This window comes from Staurois parvus, unplaced genomic scaffold, assembly GCF_062004578.1.
Source record: "Staurois parvus isolate SC_StPar_1 unplaced genomic scaffold, SC_StPar_1.0 ptg000134l, whole genome shotgun sequence".
NCBI classification, from domain to species: Eukaryota; Metazoa; Chordata; class Amphibia; order Anura; family Ranidae; genus Staurois; species Staurois parvus.
This window is the reverse complement of record NW_028317930.1, coordinates 279,644-305,544: the sequence shown is the minus strand read 5'-3', so window position 1 is coordinate 305,544 and position 25,901 is coordinate 279,644. Positions and strand designations below refer to the sequence as shown.

General features: G+C 40.9%; 1 protein-coding gene across 4 annotated transcripts in view; it reads right to left on the bottom strand.

Moving 5' to 3' along the window:
• MLX (MAX dimerization protein MLX) overlaps positions 1-25,901 on the bottom strand; it is a 138,716-nt gene that overhangs the window by 27,667 nt on the left and 85,148 nt on the right. For all 4 annotated transcript variants that reach the window (XM_089673061.1, XM_089673063.1, XM_089673062.1 and 1 more), the window contains exon 7: positions 25,181-25,382. In XM_089673061.1, coding sequence (XP_089529187.1) covers positions 25,181-25,382 — 202 coding nt within the window. The remainder of the gene's footprint in view (positions 1-25,180; positions 25,383-25,901) is intronic.

Here is a 25,901-nt window from a genome sequence, read left to right as displayed (position 1 = left end):
GGTAGGTAGGCCAAATTCCTTTTGTAAAGTATGAAAGTCCTTCAGAAGCTGGCCAATACTCAAGGCCCCATATTAGCCATTGATCAAATCCCTGTAATTTTAATAATGTGGGGTATTTAAAATTCTGGAATATTCAAGTACAATTCATATACCCCTTATAATCCCAAAAATATTTGATCTTATTCCACTTTTAATTTAGGTCAAGTGTCAATAAGGTTATAGGGGAAATGGTGTTGGTCACATAGAAAGATATCAATAGTATAGTTAGAAGATTGAAGGAATGTTCATACTTAGTGAGGTATTATATATGAATTTGTGTTTTGTTTTGAATATATATATATATTTTTTTTCTTTATATTGCACTAGGTGCATATGGTAATTATGGTAATTATTATGAGAGCCGGAGACCATCAAAAATGTAATTGTAATTGTTGGTGGTTGTAAAGTGTCGTATGTGTTCTAAAAAAATGAAATAAAATGTATAATAAAGAGCAATTAAAAAAAAAAAGAATAATGTTCAAAAATGTGTTTCCTGCAGAGAACAGAGACCTTAAGAGTGGAGGCAGTCGCAAATATAGCTGTTCTCTTTACTGGATCTCCCAACTCTCTCACATTCCAGGAACAGTCACCATACTAAACATCCCAAAAAATCTCAACATAAAATGCTTAATATAACCAAAATTGTTATTCTCCTTGTGAAAAAACTGGGCTTTTTGTTACTCACTGTAAAACCCCCTTCTCTGAGTTCATTGATTGATACAGCATCTTCTATTCGCAACCATAGGGTTATATCGCCACCTACAGGAGTAGGACACTAGGCAGAAAAAAAGAAACTTGGCACAGCCTATGGGCAGTCCTGGCTGACATAAACTCCTTCTCTGCATAGGCAATCTAGTTAGTCAAAAACCGTGTCAAAGAAACAATTACAGAGGGGTTGGTGCTATGTCCATCAATTAACTCAGAGAAAGGGATTTTATGGTAACAAAAAAAATCCTGTTTTCTCTTTTGTTCAAGACAGCATCTTCTATTCTTGACCACAGGGACATCCAAAATCAGTGTCCGGAAAGTGAGGAGTGGGAGAAAAAACAAGGCCAACAGACAAGAGCCAAACCAGAACACACACCCCTCAGGAGGGAACAGAAACTCAAATAGCAGCCTGCAAAACTTTGCAGCCAAAAGGAAGCGTCCAAAGACGCCAGAACATCCACCTTGCAAAACTTCGTAAAGGTGTGCACAGACAACCAGGTAGCAACTTTTCAGGTTTGAGGCACAGATGTCCTATGAGAGAAGGCCCAGGAAACACTAAGTGCCCGAGTAGAATGCACCGTTATGGGAAAGGCAGGAACCTGACCCTTAATGGTATAGGCTTCAGCCGCTGTCTGTATAATCCATCTAGAAATGGTGACAGAGGATGCCACCAAACACTTCCTCTGCCCATTTGTGATCAAACAGGGAATCCGTTCTCAAAGGTATTGTGAAAGGTTAATGAACTTCATATTTAACTTTTCACTTTCTGATGAACCTAACCCATGATTACAATTATTCATTTCCGTTTCTGACTTCTGGTGATTGTTTTTAATGTTTCCGCCAACGATTCTTTCACTTTGCTTTTTTCTCCTCCTCTGCTTCCACTGGCGCCTCTCCCCTTCTCTGTTGTTTTGAGAATACCCCGCCCCAGGGTCCCACCTCCTATTTCTGTTAGAGTGTTGTCTAAAAAACTGACCGTTTTTGGTTCTTCATCCTTGCTTTCAGAAGATGTAGGTCTATTCCTAGGTGGTGTACGAGAACGGTAATGGCGCCGTCAGGATCCGCTCCGCACTGATTGGAAAGATCAAATATCTCTCTACTTGCTCAATCGTCTAGATCCCTCTTAAATATTAAAAAAATAAAAACACCAAAAATGCAGCGCTTGAGCATGTAGTAAGAAGAAATTAGCGTATGCACATCCAGATTAAAAGAAATACATTAAAGGTATAACATGCACCAACTTAAACGCACAAATTAATGCAAACAATGGACGGGTAAGTATTATTGATTCATCCGACCAAAACAAAGTGCATATAGTGATAGGGATGTTAGAGTCATTAGAAGTACATCCGTGTATCAATCAAATTCGTGACTTCCGTGATAGGAGAATAGCTGCAAAACGCACTAACCAGATAGCGCAGGAAAAAGCGCATTGGAGTATAATGACCTACTCCCGGTCACAGCCCAAAGATCATCAGCGAAGGGACCTCAGGAACACCTTTGCATCAATCATGCCGTCTCCTACCACCAGGGGGAGTACGTCTCCTTACAGTTACACGAATTTGCCTTATATCGTCTTTCGCCAAGGGTGGTGTGCTTTCGTATCAGGAGATCACCTTAGGGACTCAGCAATAAGGCCAGTGACAATAGATTCCCGAGCAGCCAGTATCAATAGACCAACAGACCTTCTAGCACGCCCCAGCACCCCCCTTGCCATTACATGCGTTCAGTGCTGGAACTGCATTCCCCCACGTTCTCTGCTCACTTTTAGGTGATCTCTGAAAACCTATCTCTTCAGGGAAGCCTATCCTGTCCTCAGCTAATAATGGAATCTTCTCTTAAATATTGTTTGTTTGGTTCTACATAAAATTTTTTGGATCTTTTCTATCTCTTTTTTAAGAAGACCATTTAGTCTCAAAGTCACAATTTTCCTTAAAAGGCTCAGACAGTCTAGTGCTCTCTTCAATTTAGGTTTTTATTTCTGTCAGTTAAGTATTTTCTTCATCTACGATTAACTGCATAACTGCCAACCTATGATCAATACATTGTTGTTTCCATTTTTTCCAAGAATCTCTGAGTATGTAAATGTTCAGCAGGAATGACCCTCTCTCTGAGGCCCCTAGGGATAATGCCATTAGTTATTTATGATTCCAGAGATAGGATATCCCATCTTCGGTTTAAATATTTAATAGTTAATTTTTTATGTGGTTTAAAGAAACCCTTAATGGTGTCCCCTTCTGATATTGCAGAATAACAAGATTCCAGAGGGAAAACTTATCTAATCTCCTCCTCAATATCCTCCCCAATGACAAACGCCATCTGGGCCGTGGTTTACTGGTACAGAATCTTTCTAGTGTAGGGTGGAAGGAACAACACTACGTAATTCAACCATTTAAATACATTTTTGACGTTAATGCAGGGCTCAACCATGAAAGGAGACCCACAGAGAGTCAAACATCAATTCAAATGAAAAAAATAAAAACAAAAAACCGGGAACCACTGCCAAAGTACTGTAATTATTTATCTATCTGCACAAATTTGACTTTGGCTGAAAGACAGGCCCTAGAGGAGCTTACGGCCAATTATAATTTGGTAATTAAGCCAGCAGATAAAGGAGGTGGGATTCAGGATCGTATAAATTACATATCAGAAGCATGCAGACTACTCTCTGACAACCAGACATACATTACATTGAATACTAACCCTCTACTCCAGTTTATTACTGAGGCCTCCAGACTAGTCACACAAGCACTTACAGATAAGATCATATGTAAGTCTGAAGCACAATTTCTTGTCAAAGAATTTCATAATACACCATACTTCTACCACCTTCCCAAAGGGTTTAAAAATCTAAATAATCCTCCAGGCCATCCCATTGTGATGGCTATGGATAGCCTCACTAGTGGTTTCTCACAGTATGTACACCAGTTCCTTCAACTGTTGGCACAAGGTCTACAATCCTTTATTAGGGATTGAACACATCTACTTGAACAACTAATCCCCACACATGGGAATCTTCCTACATCTGGGTCTCAGTCGATGTACAATCACCCTATACATCCATACCGCACAATGTTGGGTTGCTTGTCATACAGTTTTTTCTATCTTTAGATCCCCTATTGAATTAGAGGCAGGCTTGCTTTATTTTGGGAGCAACATCCTTCTGCCTCACTCACAATTACTTTCAGTTTAATGGTGAGTTTTACTTACAAGGTTAATGGAATGGAGCCAATTTTGCTCCCTCCTATGCCAATCTCACCATGGGATTCTGGGAAACTTCTTTCATATGGTGTAATAATCTCTTTTCACCCAACAGAGTCTACTATGGAAGGTATATAGAGGACATCATCGTTATTTGGGACGGACCAGAGTCATCCATACAGGACTTTGTTGCCCACTGTAATAATAATGACATGGGTCTCTCCTTAACCTCAGTTGTTGATAAAAACACCTTAGCTTTTCTAGATCTTGAAATAGGTCATGATGGTAATGTTATTTACGCAAAAAACTATACAAATTCAACCGCTGGGAATTCCTTTCTCCATTACAAAAGCTGCCATCATCCACTATGGATTAAACAATATCTCTAGAAGTCAATTTTGCAGACCTAATTGTACGAGTCAGAACGATTACATACCCCAAAATGATATCCTTAAGAATAAATTAGTGGAAAACGGTTATCCTCACAACATTGTAGATGAACCTTTTGTTTGATATACCGGTAACCTCCCAATAACTGATAAGCTCTCTACTATAGATGCTCCAGATGTACGTTTTACCACTCAGTTCAATTCTCGCCATAAGAAGATGCAATACATCTTACAAAAACATTGGACAATATTAGCCACTTCAGCCCCGGGAGGTTTTCCCCCTTCCTGTGACCAGACCATTTTTTGTTATTCGGCACTGCGGTATTTCAAATGATAATTGCGTGGTCATGCATCACTGTAACCAAACAAAATATATGTCCTTTTTTTCACACAAATAGAATTCTTTTGGTGGTATTTGATCACCACTGGGTTTATTTTTTGTGATAAAAACTATAAAAGATTAAACATTTTGAAAAAACAAAAACCAATATTTTCTACCTCCTGTTAAACAAAATGTGCAATAAACTGAAATAAATTTAGGCCAAAATGTATTCTGCTACATGTCTTTTGCAAAGAAAAATCCCAATATGTGTGTAATAATTGGTTTGTTTGAAAGTTATAGCGTCTATAAACTATGGTGTATTTTTTGGAATTTACATAGCTGTTACTTTCTGACTGCCTATCACATTTCTTGAGGTTCTAAAATGCCAGGGCAGTACAAAAATCCCCCAAATTACCCGTTTGGAAAGTAGACACCCCAAGGAATTAGTTTTTTTTGCATTTTGAGCCCATGGAAGATTTTTTTGCCACAAATTTTTGGAAAATGACAATTTTTTTTTTTTTTTACCAAAGTTGTCACTTAAATGATATATTGCTCACACATGCCATGGGTATATGTGGAATAACACCCCAAAACACATTTTGCTGCTTCTCCCAAGTGTGGGGATGCCACATGTGAGAGACTTTTTGGCAGACTAGCTACATACAGGCCCCCAAAATACAATGACCACCATCAGCTTTCAAAGGGCATATTTCCTCATGTCACTTCCTCACTACCTATCACAGTTTCGGAGGCCCTGAAATGCCAGGATAGTACAAACAACTCCACAAATTACCCCTTTGTGAAAAGCAGATACCCCAACGATTTGGAATATCATTTTTGCCACAGGGGGTTTGAAAAAGAAAAGAAAAAATACAATTTTGTTTTCTTTCTTCATTTTCCAAAAACTTGTGGCAACAAATGAGATCTGCAAAATACTCACCATGTCCCTTAGCAAATACCCTGGAGTGTTTACTTTCCAACATTAGAAGCTTATGCCACACATCACCCACTAACTACTTGAAGACCAAGCCTTTTCTGAATTTTTGTTTACATGAAAAACCATTTTGTTTTAATAGAAAATGACTTTGAACCCCCAAACTTTATATATTCTTTTAAAGCAGAGGCCCTAGAGAATAAAATGGTGGGTGTTGACATTTTTTATGTCACGCAGTATTTGCGCAGCGATTCAAAACATTTTTTGGCAAAGACACACTTTTTGAATTTTAATGCACAAAAACACAATATATTGCCCAATTATTTAATAAAGTATAAAAGATGTTACGCTAAGCAAATAGATACCAAACATAACATGCTTTAAAATTATGCACACCCGTGCAACAAAAACAAACTACATAAAGCCTTTACAGGTTACCAGTTTAGATTTACACAGGAGGTCTAGTGCTATAATTACTGCTTTGATCTGATGTTCAAGGTGATGCCTCACATGCATGGTGCAGTCTCCATTTACATACCGACACGGGACTGACGCCTGCATTTGCCTTTGCGAGCGAGCATGGGGCCCCCTCCTGGGAGGGTGCTCTTTTTTTAAAATTATTTCTTTTGCTTTTTTTTATTTTTTACACTGTCCCTTTTTTTTTTATATCACTTTTATTGTTATCACAGGGAATGCAAATATCCCCTGTGATTGCAATAGGAAGTGACGAGTACTCTTTTCTGAGAAATCTGGGGTCTATTAGACTCTAGATCTCTCCTCTGCTCTTAAAGCATCTGATCACACCAAGATCGGTGTGATCAGATGCTTTGCTAAGCTTTAAATGGCACTGTATACCGAAGTGATGAAATGCTCGAAGCTTCCGATTTCTTAGATCACAGAGATGATTGGAGCCATTCCAGTCTTTGATCAGCTCTATAGACAGCCGGCGGCACCACTGGCTGTATTCTCAGGTTCAGGTGGGATGGGAGAACCAGAGAAAGCCGTGGAAGGTGCCGGGAGGGGGGGGGTCGTCCCTTCCTGCTGCTTTTAAAAGCGATCCAGCAGCTAATTACTCACTAGGATTGCTTTTACATGAAATCCGACCGCCAGTTGAAAAAAAACTATACCAGGATGATAAGTACCATTACGTTGCTGGTGCTTGTTGGGCATATATACAGTATGTAGCAGCCCATATTCAGGGCTAGGCTCAAAAAAGTTTTAAATACAAAAAACATGATAGGTTTTCATGCGAATTGTCTGGCAAGAGCTGAATTTGGGTGGGCGGCGATGTATTGTGCGTATAAATTGCTTTGGCCCACAATCAATTGATACAAATCTTCCATGAAAAACAGGAGGGGCTAAGTGCTAGTGCTGGCAGAGAAAGGGGATAATCCTGCTAAACACTGGAGGACACTAGCTAGACACTAAGGAGGCACAAGTATAGTTCTGTTCATGATCAACATATTGATTTGTACAAACACTACACTAGTAATGGAGGTGGATCAGCGACCTACAGCATGAGTGTGCAACAATCTAACGCTAACTGACCCTGGCTGGGAGGGGCGCCAACTGACCCTGGCTGGGAGGGGCGCCAACTGACCCTGGCTGGGAGGGGCGCCAACTGACCCTGGCTGGGAGGGGCGCCAACTGACCCTGGCTGGGAGGGGCGCCAACTGACCCTGGCTGGGAGGGGCGCCAACTGACCCTGGCTGGGAGGGGCGCCAACTGACCCTGGCTGGGAGGGGCGCCAACTGACCCTGGCTGGGAGGGGCGCCAACTGACCCTGGCTGGGAGGGGCGCCAACTGACCCTGGCTGGGAGGGGCGCCAACTGACCCTGGCTGGGAGGGGCGCCAACTGACCCTGGCTGGGAGGGGCGCCAACTGACCCTGGCTGGGAGGGGCGCCAACTGACCCTGGCTGGGAGGGGCGCCAACTGACCCTGGCTGGGAGGGGCGCCAACTGACCCTGGCTGGGAGGGGCGCCAACTGACCCTGGCTGGGAGGGGCGCTAACTGACCCTGGCTGGGAGGGGCGCCAACTGAATCCGACTGGGAGGGGCGCCAACTGAATCCGACTGGGAGGGGCGCCAACTGAATCCGACTGGGAGGGGCGCCAACTGAATCCGACTGGGAGGGGCGCCAACTGACCCCGGCACTATCTGATGTCACTAGTGGCAGTAATACAGTGATCAGTGAAAAATTATATATAATGACACTGTACTAAGGGCACTGGCTGGGTGATCAAAGGGTTAATAGGGGCAAAGTGTTAAATGTGCTAATTAACGCATGTGTAGTACTGTGCTGTGTGGTGATCTCTCTGCTCTCCCTGGACTGATGGGGGCAACATGGGGCGCACACATGCGCGCTCACACTAGGAAATAGAAAGCGACATATGGGTACCTTGCTTTGCCCAGGGCGGCCGCTTGTCCACACATCACATGCGGGTGGTCCACAAGTAGTTAAAAAAAAAATCACCTTAAAAATCACAGTTACACTTACGGTAACGTCTTTTCCAGTAGTCTTTCAGGACAGCACCTTGAGAAACCTCGGCTCCTCCCCACCTGAGGAAACAGCTCCACCCTAAATAAAATCTCTGTCATTCCTCTCCGACCTCAGTTCTTGACATAGTACCTCCAGTCATCTGGGGAGACATAACATGAGACACAAAAACACAATAAAGCATCTCACAAAAATATTATACAACAGAGGGTGGGTAACCGGTGCTGTCCTGAAAGAATACTGGAAAAGACATTACCGTAAGTGTAACTTTGATTTTCCCCTTTCGTCTTTCAGGCCAGCACCTTGAGAGTATAAGAGAGTACTCATCTCTAGGGCGGGCCCACTGCTTGCAGAACCTTACGTCCGAAGGCCTGCTCTTGCACGGAGACCAGGTCAAGTCTGTAATGCCTAACGAAAGTCCCATACCTGGACCAAGTTGCAGCCCTACAGATCTGTCCCGGGGAGGCCCCTGCCTGCTCCGCCTGTGTGGCCGCCATGGCACGTGTAGAATGCGCCCTGATGCCCTCTGGGACCTCTAGACCCTCAGCCAGATATGCCTGCTCTATTGCAAATCTCAACCACCTAGCCAACATGCATCTGGAAGCCCCTTGACCTCTCCTAGCCTCCGCAAAAGAAATAAAAAATGAATTAGTTTTACGAAACTCCTTCGTTCTATCCAGATAAAGGAGCACACACCTTCTCACATCCAACGTGTGAAATTTTACTTCCCTTTCACCTGAAGGATTAGCGTAAAATGAAGGTAAAACAATATCCTGTCCTCTGTGGAAATCTAAGGCCACTTTAGGAACAAAGGCTGGATCCATCCTGAACACAAACCTATCTGAAAAAACCTGAAAATAAGGCGCCCTGAATGACAGAGCTTCAAGCTCACTCACCCTTTTTGCCGTGGTGATTGCTACCAAAAATACTGTTTTGAACATCAGGGTCCTCAGGGAGCTGGAAACCAAGGGCTCAAACGGTGACTCCATTAATACCTTAAGTACTCTTGACAAATCCCACTTTGGAAAAGGTCTATTTCCCGCCGGTCTCTGTCTTGACAGGGCCCTAAAAAACAACCAATGCTTCCTTTGCCAATGGGGACTCAAAGAACACACTTAGAGCCGATATCTGGCTCTTAAGCGTGCTGACTGCTAGTCCTTTATCTGCCCCCGCCTGCAAGAATTCTAGAACAGATACTAGGCTATAGGTATCCATCAAGGCCCTGGAGCACCACTCATTAAAACATCTCCAGACCTTCCCGTAAGTCGCTTGGGTTTCCTTCTTCCTACTCGTTAGGAGTGTGGATACTACCCTGGCTGAGAACCCCTTTGCTAGCAGGAGTTGTTCCTCAGAAACCACGCTGCCAATTTCCACCTCTCTACCCTGGGACATAGGACCGAACCCTGTGATAGCAAGTCTTTCCGTAGAGCGCACAAACCTTGAGCATTACCTCAATAAATAGTGACTAATTTTATTAATAAGGAAATATACTCACAAAATGATTGTATAACAGGCATAAGTAACCATAATCCAAACAGGGTTACAGGTAAATCAAAAAGGGGGGGGGGTGAAGGCTAACACGTTTCGAAGGGTGCTCCCTTCTTCATCAGAGCTGGGTTTGGCAGATAGAAACTTCAGTATGGCAGAGTTCCCAGGGCTAGGAGATATTCAGCCACGGAGTGTCAGTATTACAGCAGTTCAGCCTGCTTCACCGAGCCTCTCCAGTGCAATGTCGTGACGTCAGAGCCCCTCCCCTACGCGTATCGTCACAGGGTCACGTGACTTCATCAGGGGGAATGATTAGATGCCACGACTATGCTAATACTCCTATTTATATCTCTCGGCCGCCTTTTTACTGGAGCCCAATGGGCGCGGCCATTTTCCCAGTGATTTTCTTAAACTCTATGTATGGTGAGTGTTTACACCTGTGTGTCTACTCAAATTATAACGTGATATCTGTCTGCCAGACATTGCTAACTGGGTCAGCTGTGATCTGTCTCTTGCTCTGCAGTTTCTAAACAGTGGCTGTTGGCTATACATTATATTGCTGAAAGTATACCTATTAGGCTAAATTAAAACCATGTTTTATTAATAATACAATATTAAAAATATAAAATTCAAAATTATAAATTTAACCAATAAAATAAAATAAAAAAAAAATATTTTTTTAAAAATCAAATAATAAAAGATAATAAAAAAATAAATAATAGAAAACGCATGTATGTTACTTCTCAAGTAACCTATTTGTCATTAATTATCTAATTCCTTCAATTTTGAGATATTATTTAACTTACATCTTTCTTTACATCTGGGTTTTGGTTTTGTATTTAAGAAGGTATTACTTGAGGATATGATACTTGATATAACTTACATGCGTTTTGTGCTAGTCATGTTACTTTCAGCAATATAATGTATAGCCAACAGCCACTGTTTAGAAACTGCAGAGCAAGAGACAGATCACAGCTGACCCAGTTAGCAATGTCTGGCAGACAGATATCACGTTATAATTTGAGTAGACACACAGGTGTAAACACTCACCATACATAGAGTTTAAGAAAATCACTGGGAAAATGGCCGCGCCCATTGGGCTCCAGTAAAAAGGCGGCCGAGAGATATAAATAGGAGTATTAGCATAGTCGTGGCATCTAATCATTCCCCCTGATGAAGTCACGTGACCCTGTGACGATACGCGTAGGGGAGGGGCTCTGACGTCACGACATTGCACTGGAGAGGCTCGGTGATCTGAATACAGACACAGGTAGACAGCACTGCAGGAACAGAGGCAGAGCACATTTATGCTGGACTACAATTGTATACTACTGTGCAACTGGCAGCAATAAACCCCCTTTTTGCACAAGGATAAGACACTATGGTCTGTTTGTCTTCCTTTCTCAATTGAACAACACCCTTTGAGCTGATATAAGGAGGACTGGAAAAGGAAACAGCCCCAGGAGGGGAATTGGGAGATCCTCAGAGAGATGGTCAGTATACCCACTCATGAGCAGCTACAGGAGAACAAATATAAATCCACATCCACCTTCTGAGATAATTCAAGAGCATCATTCCATCCCATCTATCCTGGAAGGATAAAAAGTGTATTTGCCTGGATTTATTCAGGCAAATATAGAGGTGAGCACATAGGGAGACCATTAAGCACTCGGCGAGAGGGAACCAAGAATCCACCTGCACATTTATTTTGAAAGACTTTTTTTTTTTTTTTTTTTTTTTTTTTTTTATTGAATATATCATAAGCACGTGCACATAATATATATGTGTTTGCACAATATAAATATAAGGATCACAGTAGAATAGAGGAGTATTTCTGATTTGTATATCACTGTACTTTAATAGGCACTATCACCTTAGGATTATCAGTTATTAATGTCACTTGCATGAAGATTAATATTCACAATGATGTTTTGAGTCACTAGTAATAATTGTTTGATACATGCAGTATCTTGAAAGCTATTCATTAGCACTTTGAAAGTATAAGATATACATATTGGTACATGGGAGCGCGGCACTATCTATTTTGAAAATATTATATATACACTAGCATATGAGTCAGTGCAAGTGCCAGCGAACCTCACGTGAGAAATAAGGACATCTAAAGTCACATATTGAACACCTCATTTCATAATAGCTCACAAGCATTCACCATTTATATTTATTCACACTCATTTATCACTTGTTAGTAGAAATTATGGAGGTTTTCACATTCTTGGAGAACAGAGAACTAGATCTTAACAATATATTTCTAGGAGAAGAACAGGAGGATCCAGGAATTAATAATACATTTAGAAAATTAGGGAGCCTTATGGAGAAGAAAATTAATATTTGGTGGGATATAGCCACCATGGAAAAATATATAAAAGAAAGAATGATCCCGAGGAAGCTTAGATGGGAATTACCTATCAATGATGGTTTATTGGAGGAGGGGGATAGGGAAGAATGGTACAATTTCTTTAGTGAAAAAGGAATGGAGGTTTTACAATTCCTAATAAAAAGAAAACAAAGAAAAATGAGAAAAATAGAAAAAGTAATAAAGGAGTACCAAAATAAGGTAGAGATCATCAAAGATCACCCAGAGTTTACAAAATACTTATCCCAGTTGAATAAAAATGTCCAGAAAAAAGACACAGAAATTAAGAATAAGAAAAAGAAAAAATTTCAAAGGGTAAGCCAGGACTACCAACAAAAATCAGTATTCAAATGGCAGACTAACCCTAATTCCAATGAGATCAAATCCACAGAATCTACACCAGTGAAAACCAATGAGAAACCACCCCCTAAAAAAGCAATAGGGTTCAAAACACCCAATAAAGATAATAAGGGACATTCACAGTATAAAGGAGGGAACCCCAACAATTGGAGACCACCATATTATAATCCGGGACCATATAGACCCCCACAGAATCAACCATATCAAGGAGGGAAACCATATTATAATGGCAACAGAGGCCACAACCAGAGAGGCCCCCAAGGATATTACACACAAGAATACTATGGGAGACCTGATTATAATAGAGGCCCATATTATCCTAAACCACAAAGGCCACAATACCAAGCACAATACCAAGCACAATACCCAGTAATGAACAAACCCTACCAAGTACCCACACAAAACAGGTACTCACCCCTGGAAAGGGAAGAATTCAACTCACCCCTCCCCAATCCTTTTTTAGGATGGGATTTGAATCCCCAAGGGGGGAGGGAAGAAGAAGCACAACACACACAAGAAAGAGAGGGAAAAGAGGAGGAAGAAGGTCACAACAAAAAAAGAAGAAGGAATTAAAGGGAGAAGGCATTTTCAATATCAGTGGATTACCCCTTACAGAAGAAGAAACACATGCGCTTAGCAAGGGTCTTAAGTATGCCCCACAAAAGGGATTAAATAAATTTGATACATATGTAAGCATTCAGAAATTGATCAGGAAACTCAATCTTAAAAAGTATTATGCCAACAACCCCATTACACACAACACAGGAGCAACAGAAAATACTATGCATAGCCAACTTAAAAACAAATCAGTGTTTAATCCCCACATTGGAGATAATAAATATATACACACATTTAAACAAATGGTATTACAAGATTTAGAATCTCTCAAAATTAAAAAACCTAAAATAGAGGTGAATTTAAAGAGAGGTTTAGATTCATTGAAAAAGAGGGATGACATAATAATACGCCCAGCAGACAAAGGAGGGGGTATAGTGATACAATCAAGGATTTATTATGAATCAGTAATGGCAGATATGCTTAATGACAGAGACACATATGAAGTGCTTATCAGTAATCCTATTAAGGAATATAAGAAACAGCTTATCAAACTAGTCACAAAAGGGAAAAAGAAAGGAGTTATTAATGAGAAAGAACATCAATATCTAATACCATCAGTATGTAGGCTACCTATCATGTATTCAGTTCCGAAAATTCACAAAGACAACACCAACCCGCCAGGTAGGCCCATCATTAATGGAATAGATTCACTCACAGCGAGGTTAGGTGAATATGTAGATTATCATCTACAACCATTGGTCACTAAAACTACAGCATATCTAAGGGATACAAAACATGTGATACAAGAAATGAAGGATACACTGACAGATAAAAACACGCTTTTAAGTACAGCAGATGTAGCAGCACTGTATACTAACATAGACCATCAGGGGGCTATAGAAGCAGCTATATGGGCACTTAATAAATATGGAAATAACACCACCAGACACAACAGATTCATCATAAGGTGTATAAAGTTCTGCCTTACTCATAATTATTTTTGGTATGGTAATACATACTATTCACAAAGGAAAGGAGTTGCTATGGGCGCTAAATTCGCCCCTAGCATCGCTAATCTTTATATGGCAAAATGGGAAGATGAATCAGTGTTCAAAAATAAGAACCCAGGAATAAAAATATACAAAAGGTATATTGATGACCTCTTGGTGATATGGAGTGGAGAAAAGGTAGAACTTGAGAAATTTTATAACGATTTAAATATGAATGAAGCCAATATAAAACTGAGCTATGACATACATGAAACTTCTATTAATTTTTTAGACATTCAAATCTACAAAGAGGGATTACAATTGTATACCAAGAATCATTTCAAATCTGTTGATAGAAACTCATATATCCCCATAGATAGCTGCCATCATAAAGCGTGGCTAAGCAATATCCCTAGAGGCCAATTTATTAGATTAAAAAGGAACTGTACAAACATGAAAGACTATGTAGAACAAAGTGGAATAATATCAGAAAGATTTATTGATAAAGGATATAAGAAAGAAATAATACAAAAAGAAAGGGAGCAAATAGGCCTTATGGACCGTAATGTATTAATAGCAGACAAACATAAAGAGAATACTGAAAAGGAGGAATTGGCGGTAGTGTTGAGTTATAATACCCAGTATAAATCAATACAAAACATAATAAAGAAACATTGGAAGATCTTAGCATTAGATAAGCACCTGAAAAATAATATTCCCACAATACCTAGGTTTATATATACAAAAGCTCCAAATATTAGGGACAAAGTGGTGAAGAGTATAATAGCACCACCTGTTAAACATCAACAAATTAGTTTTTTTCAAGGAAAAGGGTTTTATACCTGTGGTAGATGCTATAGTTGCATCAGACTGAAAAATAACCCCAGGAGAAGATTTACATTTCAGAACCCCCTAAATGAAAAGGAATACACCATCCAGCAATTTATATCATGTGATACAAGAGGGGTTATCTATGCCCTCAAATGCCCATGTAATCTCATCTACATTGGACGCACGAAAAGGATGTTAAGGGAAAGAATAAAAGAACATGTATATAATATAAACAGAGGATACAAGTATCACCACTTATCGCAGCATTTCAAAAAATACCACAATAAAGATGCAAGAAAATTAGAGTTCTGGGGTGTAGAAAAACATGTACAACACTGGAGGGGAGATAACCTGATAAGGGAAATTAGCAAGAAAGAATCGAAGTGGATCTATGAAATGGGCTGTCTGGCTCCCAATGGGTTAAATAAGGAGTTTGACCTTACATGCTTTATTAGTAACAAATAAGTATAGAAATAGTTCCCAATCTAACTTTGAGGCGTTGAATATATATAGATTGGGGATTGAAGTAATGTATCTGACATGAATTTAGGAATATGTGGAGTGAGTTTAGGGTAGAATTAGAGAATTTATGACTAGCACAAAACGCATGTAAGTTATATCAAGTATCATATCCTCAAGTAATACCTTCTTAAATACAAAACCAAAACCCAGATGTAAAGAAAGATGTAAGTTAAATAATATCTCAAAATTGAAGGAATTAGATAATTAATGACAAATAGGTTACTTGAGAAGTAACATACATGCGTTTTCTATTATTTATTTTTTTATTATCTTTTATTATTTGATTTTTAAAAAAATATTTTTTTTTTATTTTATTTTATTGGTTAAATTTATAATTTTGAATTTTATATTTTTAATATTGTATTATTAATAAAACATGGTTTTAATTTAGCCTAATAGGTATACTTTCAGCAATATAATGTATAGCCAACAGCCACTGTTTAGAAACTGCAGAGCAAGAGACAGATCACAGCTGACCCAGTTAGCAATGTCTGGCAGACAGATATCACGTTATAATTTGAGTAGACACACAGGTGTAAACACTCACCATACATAGAGTTTAAGAAAATCACTGGGAAAATGGCCGCGCCCATTGGGCTCCAGTAAAAAGGCGGCCGAGAGATATAAATAGGAGTATTAGCATAGTCGTGGCATCTAATCATTCCCCCTGATGAAGTCACGTGACCCTGTGACGATACGCGTAGGGGAGGGGCTCTGACGTCACGACATTGCACTGGAGAGGCTCGGTGATCTGAATACAGACACAGGTAGACAGCACTGCAGGAACAGAGGCAGAGCACATTTATGCTGGACTACAATTGTATACTACTGTGCAACTGGCAGCAATAAACCCCCTTTTTGCACAAGGATAAGACACTATGGTCTGTTTGTCTTCCTTTCTCAATTGAACAACACCCTTTGAGCTGATATAAGGAGGACTGGAAAAGGAAACAGCCCCAGGAGGGGAATTGGGAGATCCTCAGAGAGATGGTCAGTATACCCACTCATGAGCAGCTACAGGAGAACAAATATAAATCCACATCCACCTTCTGAGATAATTCAAGAGCATCATTCCATCCCATCTATCCTGGAAGGATAAAAAGTGTATTTGCCTGGATTTATTCAGGCAAATATAGAGGTGAGCACATAGGGAGACCATTAAGCACTCGGCGAGAGGGAACCAAGAATCCACCTGCACATTTATTTTGAAAGACTTTTTTTTTTTTTTTTTTTTTTTTTTTTTATTGAATATATCATAAGCACGTGCACATAATATATATGTGTTTGCACAATATAAATATAAGGATCACAGTAGAATAGAGGAGTATTTCTGATTTGTATATCACTGTACTTTAATAGGCACTATCACCTTAGGATTATCAGTTATTAATGTCACTTGCATGAAGATTAATATTCACAATGATGTTTTGAGTCACTAGTAATAATTGTTTGATACATGCAGTATCTTGAAAGCTATTCATTAGCACTTTGAAAGTATAAGATATACATATTGGTACATGGGAGCGCGGCACTATCTATTTTGAAAATATTATATATACACTAGCATATGAGTCAGTGCAAGTGCCAGCGAACCTCACGTGAGAAATAAGGACATCTAAAGTCACATATTGAACACCTCATTTCATAATAGCTCACAAGCATTCACCATTTATACAATAGCCATCCTAAACTCTCCAAATGGTTCCTCACCACTGCTATGTCCCACGCAAGCTGTTCCTCCAAGCTTGCGAATAAAAGAAGATTCTCTAAGTAGGCAAACACTGAAATTCCCTTCACCCGAAGTGGAACGAGCGCCTCGGACATAACTTTTGTGAAGATCCTTGGAGAGGAGGAGAGCCCGAAGGGCAAGGCCCAAAACTGCAGGTGAAATGTCCCTCTTGGATCCTGAACTGCTAATCTGAGGAACTTCTGAAACGCCTCCGCGATGGGTACATGCAGATAGGCATCCTTTAAATCGATTGAAGCTAAGAAAGCCCCTGGTGGAAGCAGGGCTTTGACTGTAAAAATTGAGTCCATCCGAAACTTCTTGTATCGGATGGTCTCGTTCAGGGGTTTCAGATTCAGAATCAACTTGTACGCCCCTGAAGGTTTCTGGACCACGAATACATGTGAGTAGAAACCCTCCCCTATCTCTGCATTAGGGACTCTCACTACTACCCTTTGCTCCTCTAACTCCTCTAGAGAAGCTAGTAAGGCCGAAGCCTTTTATGGACATCTGGGTAGGCTTGTTACAAATAACCTTCGCGGCGGTGGCTTTGAGAACTCCAGGCGGTACCCCCTTCTCACGATGTCCAGTACGAAGGGGCTGTAGACCTGCGATTCCCACTGTGGGAGGAAGACCCCCAATCTTCCTCCCACCGGGAGAATGGAGTCATCACGGTTTTTGAGGCTGCTCAGGAGGATGGAAAATCGCTCCTCCTTTGCCCCTACCTCTCTGCCCCCATGGCCTTTTCTGAACCTCTGGCCTAAGGACTGTAACCTCTTTGGGGGGCGAAACTTCCTTCCCCCTTGATCCTGCATCTTCCGTTTAAGGGGAAAGGACTTCTTTCTGTCCGCTGTGCGGTCTAAAACCGTCTCTAACCCTGGGCCAAACAGGAGATCCCCTGTAAAAGGAATGCCACACAACTTTACTTTGGAGCCAATATCTCCCTGCCATGTTTTTAGCCAAAGGGCCCTACGGGCCAAATTGGTATGGGCCGCTGACCTCGCTGACAACCTCACAGACGTTGCCGAGGCATCCGCAAATGTACCCTACCCCCTGTAATAACATCTGAAAAGGCGCAAGGATCCTATCCTTAGGGGAATCACCGACGATTTGCGCTTGTAACTGTGTAAGCCAGTACTCCATGTTCCTGGCTACAACCATTGCGGCCATAGTGGGTTTCAAACTGGACAAAGTCGAGTCCCAAGATTTTTTTAAGGAGGGAATCTGCCCTCCTATCCATAAGATCTGGCAGAACCCCCATGTCCTCAAAAGCTAAATTCATCTTTCTAGCAATTTGGGAGAACGCCATATCCAGCCTGGCATTTTTGTTCCACAAAGCAGATAGATCCTCGTCAAACGGAAACCGGCGTTTGAGGGACTTAGAAAAAAAGGGCTTCCTCTCAGGATCCTGCCACTCCTTTATTGTAGCCACTAAAACCTCATGAACTGGAAAAACTCTCCGCTTTTGTTCTTCCATGCCCTGATACATCTGATCGTGCAGCGAAAGTGTTTTTTTATCCTCTTTATAACATCGAGCGTGGCATAAATTGCCCCCAACAAATCATCTACCTCTTCCAGGGATAATTTGTATCTAGAGGGGCCTCTGGGATCGTCTGAGGGGCCCTCCCCTTCTGATTCCTCTTTGGACTGGGAGCCCAAGGATGGCTCACCTTACGCAGCCTCCTGGCCCTCCGTTGCTCGACTAGTTGATGGAAGCACCTGCTGGGGGGGACGGGGCACAGCTTGGGGTTTTGAACAAACGTTTTGAAGGAGTCAAAGGTATTAGTCAGTTCCCTCACTGATTTAACCAAGTCTCCCTGTAACGGACTCTCCTCCCTAACTAACCCCTCTATACAGGGCCCACATAGCACCTTTTTCCATGATTCTTTCAAGGTCACCTTACATGCAAGGAATTTCCGCTTAGGCACAAGCGTCGCCTACCTGTGCCTGGCTGGTGCTGGCCTCGCCTGGTCCCTCTGCTCTGGACATCCTCAGGAGGGTGGTCGCCTTGCTTGCAGTATCGCCTGTCTCCACAGGCTTCCGCACTGCACCGCCATCTTGCCGCCGTCCCCGTGTATTCAGGGCCATGGCCAGAAGCCGCGACCCAGGGAGAAGCCCCACCCCTTCCGCCGGAAATGACGCCTCCCGTCATCCGGCCCGGCGCGCTCCAATGCCGGCACGAATGGGAGGAGCGGGACTCCTTCCCCGGTCTCCCCAGACCTCCGCACGAGGACGCCCCGTCTCCAGAGGGGGCCGGGGGCGGCTGTCAGGTTAGTGCCGCACCATCCTCTGACTCCACAGAGGCAGCAGCCCCGACCTTGCAGTGCTCACTGGGGGATAACAGCAGGCTTTCCGGCCTTCACCCAACGCTGCCCTGTCTACATCGTAGCATCTGGGTCCCACTGTCCCCTGACAGCACCTGGAGAGGCCTCCAACAGGTGTCTCCCCACTGAAGGAAACACAAAAACTGAGGTCGTAGGGGAATGACAGAGATTTTATTTAGGGTGGAGGTGTTTCCTCAGGTGGGGAGGAGCCGAGGTCTCTCAAGGTGCTGGCATAAAAGACGAAAGGGAAAAAAAAAAAAAAAAAAAAAAAAAAAAAAAAAATTTATATATATATATATATATATATATATATATATATATATATATATATATATATATATATATATATATACACACACACAGTCAATATAAATATTGAGACATCGACACAATTCTAACATTTTTGGCTCTATACACCACCACAATGGATTTGAAATTAAACGAACAAGATGTGCTTTAACTGCAGACTGTCAGCTTTAATTTGAGGGTATGTACATCCAAATCAGGTGAACGGTGTAGGAATTACAACAGTTTGCATATGTGCCTCCCACTTGTTACGGGACCAAAAGTAATGGGACAGAATAATATTCATAAATCAAACTTTCACTTTTTAATACTTGGTTGCAAATCCTTTGCAGTCAATTACAGCCTGAAGTCTGGAACGCATAGACATCACCAGACGCTGGGTTTCATCCCTGGTGATGCTCTGCCAGGCCTCTACTGCAACTGTCTTCAGTTCCTGCTTGTTCTTGGGGCATTTTCCCTTCAGTTTTGCCTTCAGCAAGTGAAATGCATGCTCAATTGGATTCAGGTCAGGTGATTGACTTGGCCATTGCATAACATTCCACTTCTTTCCCTTAAAAAGGTCTTTGGTTGCTTTTGCTTTGGGTCGTTATCCACCTGCACTGTGAAGCGGCGTCCAATGAGTTCTGAAGCATTTGGCTGAATATGAGCAGATAATATTGCCCGAAACACTTCACAATTCATCCTGCTGCTTTTGTCAGCAGTCACATCATCAATAAATACAAGAGAAGCAGTTCCATTGGCAGCCATACATGCCCACGCCATGACACTACCACCACCATGCTTCACTGATGGGGTGGTATGCTTAGGATCATGAGCAGTTCCTTTCCTTCTCCATAATCTTCTCTTCCCATCACTCTGGTACAAGTTGATCTTGGTCTCATCTGTCCATAGGGTGTTGTTCCAGAACTGTGAAGGCTTTTTTAGATGTCGTTTGGCAAACTCTAATCTGGCCTTCTTGTTTTTGAGGCTCACCAATGGTTTACATCTTGTGGTGAACCCTCTGTATTCACTCTAGTGAAGTCTTCTCTTGATTGTTGACATTGACACACATACACCTACGTCCTGGAGAGTGTTCTTGATCTGGCCAACTGTTGTGAAGGGTGTTTTCTTCACCAGGGAAAGAATTCTTAGGTAATCCACCACAGTTTTCCGCGGTCTTCCGAGTCTTTTGGTGTTGCTGAGCTCACCGATGCGTTCCTTTTTAAGAATGTTCCAAACAGTTGTTTTGGCCACACCTAATGTTTTTGCTATCTCTCTGATAGGTTTGTTTTGTTTTTTCAGCCTAATGATGGCTTGCTTCACTGATAGTGACAGCTCTTTTGGATCTCATCTTGAGAGTTGACAGCAACAGATTCCAAATGCAAATACCACACTTGAAATTAACTCTGGACCTTTTATCTGCTCATCGTAATTGGGATAATGAGGGAATAACACACACCTGGCCATGGAACAGCTGAGAAGCCAATTGTCCCATTACTTTTGGTCCCTTAACAAGTGGGAGGCACATATGCAAACTGTTCTAATTCCTACACCGTTCACCTGATTTGGATGTAAATACCCTCAAATTAAAGCTGACAGTCTGCAGTTAAAGCACATCTTGTTTGTTTCATTTCAAATCCATTGTGGTGGTGTATAGAGCCAAAAATGTTAGAATTGTGTCGATGTCCCAATATTTATGGACCTGACTGTATTTTTTTTTTTTAAATATATATATTTTGTTTTTGTTTTTAATAGTTTCATCAGAGTAGTGCAATGTTACCATAGTAGTACTACTTTGCGGGGTGATCAGGGTTTTTTTTTTTTTTTACACTGCTTTGCAGGAGAAATAAAAATGATTGCTCCTGCAAAGTAATGCATGCTTTGAACGAATGGGTTACGTTCATAAGCGTTACAAATGCTCGTGATCCGTGATTGGCTACAGCTGATCACATGGTACAAGGTGCTGTATCTGGTCCATGTACCATGTGAGAGTTGTAGGCCAATTACAGCTCACTAGGAAGGGAAGCATAGCTGTTATGAATCCGATTGATTCACAACAACTTTGCTGGCACTGTGATCCAGTTGACACACGGTGGTCGCTGGAAGGGAAGGGGGGAGAGCGCAGCGAGCAGTCAGCAAGTGCTTAAAACAAGATCATTTTCCTGAGGCCTCTATATTTGATAAACCTAAGTTTTTCTATAGAAAGGCCCCTAGCATTAAAAGTAAGCCTGCACCTAGTCAATTAAAACCTGTAACTAGGCATGAAAATGCCTCAAATCACACTTTTCTTTTAACCACTTCCAGACCGGACACTTTTACCCCCTTCCTGACCAAGGCAATTTTCAGCTTTCAGCGCTATCACACTTTGAATGACAATTGCGCAGTCATGCAACACTACCCAAATTAATGTTTTACCATTTTTTGAGACAGATAAAGCTTTATTTTGGTGGTATTTATTCACCGCTGGGATTTTTATTTTTTTTGCTATGTAACTGAAAAAGTCCAAAAATTTTGAAAAAAAGTGTTTTTTTTATAAAATTTTGCAAATAAATAATATTTCATCATAAATCTTTGCTAAAATTTATTCCGTTATCTTTTTAGTAAAAAAACAAAATCCAAATTAGTTTATAACCAAAAATTATAATTTTTAAAAAAAATTTTTTACATTTTTATATTATTTTTTTTTTTACATACTGTCACCCTAGCAGTACAGTGTCACCATGGTGATACTGTACTAGTGGGGGGTGATGAAGATTTTTTTTTTTTTTACACTGATTGCTTTTACATCCATATAGGATGTAAAAGCAATCATTTCTCTTTCTCTCTGTGTGCATTCTTGCACTCATTGAGAAGTACTGAGTGAGCTGTGATTGGTCAGAGCTTGTCACAAGGCTGTTGTGAATAGCCTTGTACCATGTGACCTCTGTGATCATTCACAGATTTCACACGTAGTAAGCAATGATGTCACAAGTGACATCTTGCTTACTACTTTGCATGTGATCACTGATTGTCCAATCAGTGATCACATGATCGGGACCTCGTACAGAGGTCCCGTCCGACGATCGGTGTTTCACTGTGTCCGGAGGACACAGCGGGCACCGGATCGCGGTGCTGCGCGCTCCGAGGGAGCGCGCACAAGCAGGGTGCGGGGATGCCGTTTATAAACGGCCACCCGACCCTGCACTGCCACCGTCCAGCCGTTTATATGCAACAGTCGGTCGGGAAGTGGTTAAGAAAAAGATATGTACCAATGCTGCAAACCTTTGTGCAAAACGTGCCACTTCGTTGAACATGGCCAGAAGGATTTTAATACCAAGGGTGAGACATACAAAACAACGAGATTCCACACTTGCTCATCTAATTATGCAGTATATTCCTTGTCCTTCCCTTGTGGCTTGCTATATGTTGGCAGAACCACATGGCCGCTATGTTAACAGTGAGCATCGTCGCCTTATAGAAGGTGGTAAAGATAAGCACATTGTGTCCAGACATTTTCTGGAACACCACACAAAATCTACTAATAACCTTAAAGTTTGGGTCATTGAGGCCATGCTAAGGGGACTCCCCATGGCTGAACATTTTGAAAAACTTTGTCAGAGAGAAACGTTCTGGATATATGCCCTCGAAGCGTTAGAAATTAATACGATCTTATAGTCTATGGATATGTTATTATAATTTTTTATTCCTCATTTCATATGTCTTTCTTATTTGCAGATTTAACATTTTATTTTCTACTTATAAATTGGATATTTTTAAAATTCTACATTTGATGTATCCACCACAGTATGTCTCAACATATAGAGAAGTCTGTTTTATAATATAGCTTAGCCAATTTTTACATTGCCTTGACAAAAGTATTCATAACCCTTGAAATTTTCCATATTTTGTCATGTTACAACCAAAAACATAAATGTATTTTATTGGGATTTTATGTGATAGACCAACACAAAGTGGCACATAATTGTGAAGTGGAAGGAAAATGATTTTAATATTTTTTTTACAAATAACTTAAAAGTGTGGCATGCATTTGTATTCAGCTCCCTTTACTCTAAAATCTAGTGGAACCAATTGCCTTCAGAAGTCACCTAATTAGTAAATAGAGCCCACCTGTGTGTAATTTAATCTCAGTATAAATACAGCCGTTCTGTGAAGCCCTCAGAGGTTTGTTAGAGAACATTAGTGAACAAACAGCATCATAAAAGCCAAAAAACACACCAGACAGGTCAGGGATAAAGTTGTAGAGAAGTTTAAAACACAGGGTATAAAAAATAAAAAAAACACAAGCGTTGAACATCTCACGGGGCCCTGTACAATCCATCTTTCGAAAATGGAAAACTGCAAACCTACTAAGACATGGCCTTCCACCTAAACTGACAGGTCAGCCAAGGAGAGCATTATTAGAAGCAGCCAAGAGGCCCATGGAGGAGCTGCACAGCTCAGGTGGGAGAATCTGTTCACAGGACAACTATTAGTCGTGCCCTCCACAAATCTGGCCTTTATGGAGAGTGGCAAGAAGAAAGCCATAAGAAGCCCCGTTTGCAGTTTGCAAGAAGCCATGTGGGGGACACAGCAAACATGTGGAAGAAGGTGCTCTGGTCAGATGAGACCAACATTTAACTTTTTGGCCTAAAAGGAAAACACTATGTGTGGTGAAAACTAACACTGCACCATCAACCTAAACACAACATCCCCACCGTGAAATATGATGGTGACAGCATCATGTTGTGGGGATGCTTTTCTTCAGCAGGGACAGTGAAGCTGGTTAGAGTTGATGGGAAGATGGATGGAGCCAAATACAGGGCAATCTGAAAAGAAAACCTGTTAAGTGTGCAAAAGACTTGAGACTGGGGTGGAGGTTCACCTTCCAACAGGACAACGACCCTAAATTTACAGCCAAAGCTACAATGGAATTGTTTACATCAAAGCATATTCATGTGTTAGAATAGCCCAGTCAAAGTCCAGACCTAAATCCAATTGAGAATCTGTGGCAAGACTTGACAATTGCTGTTCACAGACGCTCTCCATCCAATCTAACAGAGCTTGAGCTATTTTACAAAGAAGAATGGGCAAAAATTTCACTATCTAAATGTGCAAAGCTGGTAGAGACATCCTCAAAAACACTTGCAGCTGGAATTACAGTGAAAGGTGGTTTTACAATGTATTGACTCACTGGGGTTGAGACAAATGTACGCCACACTTTTAAAGCCATTTATAATTTTCCTTCCACTTCACAATTAAGTTTGTATTCCTTGTGCCTAATAAATCTTCATACATATTGCATTTAGAAGTGCCTTCTTTCTTATTGTATACTTGCTAGAGTTTGCTTCCCTCATACGGAGGTGCTGCTGTAGTGTATTAAGGATACCTGCCTTTTCACACTGCCTTACGGATCTTATGGAAATTGTCACATACAATCCTGGATTTAGGTCTCACACACCAGAGTGCCCTATACGTCTCTCCATTTGCACAAACAGGTGAAAATAACCGAAAAAAAACCTGGAAAAAACAATTGCAGACACCTCATTGATGGACTGGTAAGCTGCAATATATTATATGTTAGTTTTTGGGTTTAGATTTGGGTTTTAAACATAACTCATTCGGTTTTGAAACTGGGGATCACCAAAAGTGGATACCTGAGGTTTACAGTGCTCCTCAATCCAGCTGAAGACACATGCGGACAACTCCTGAAAACTGTTCACAGAGATTGAAGCATTGAAGGTCTGGAACAAAGAGTCCATGATGCCTTGAAATACACTGAACTTCACCTGGTCTGGCACTTGGTCAGTACCTTCGTTGGGATTATTCTGATGAGCTTTAACAATCTGCTCATAATTACTGGAAGAAAAAAAAAACAAACACTTTCATAAAATACTATACATAAAATACTATACACCTTTTACAGGGCTGTATTAAAGTAAGATAAAAGAGCAACTCTAAATATAAAAAATAAATGTAAGAGGGGATAGTTACTTATGCAATATTAACCACCATGTTCACATTGAGCAGACTCCACAAAAAAAGTGCTGAGCACAACACATCCATCACACTGCCTACACAGAAGAAAAATAGAATAATTCCCATAGAAGATGGAATAATGGAAATAATTCTGATACCAAGGAAAACATATACAGTTGTGTTCAAAATAATAGCAGTGTGTTGAAAAAAGTGAATAAAGCTCAAAATCCTTCTAATAGTTTATATTTCCATACACACAAATGCATAGGGAACACTACACATTCTATTCCAAATCAAAACATGAAGAAAAATATATCAAATTTGTGTTGTTCCTCTAAAAAAATTGAAGAAAAGTGTAAAGAAGAATACAAACACTGCTATTTTTTTGAACAGTCTAAT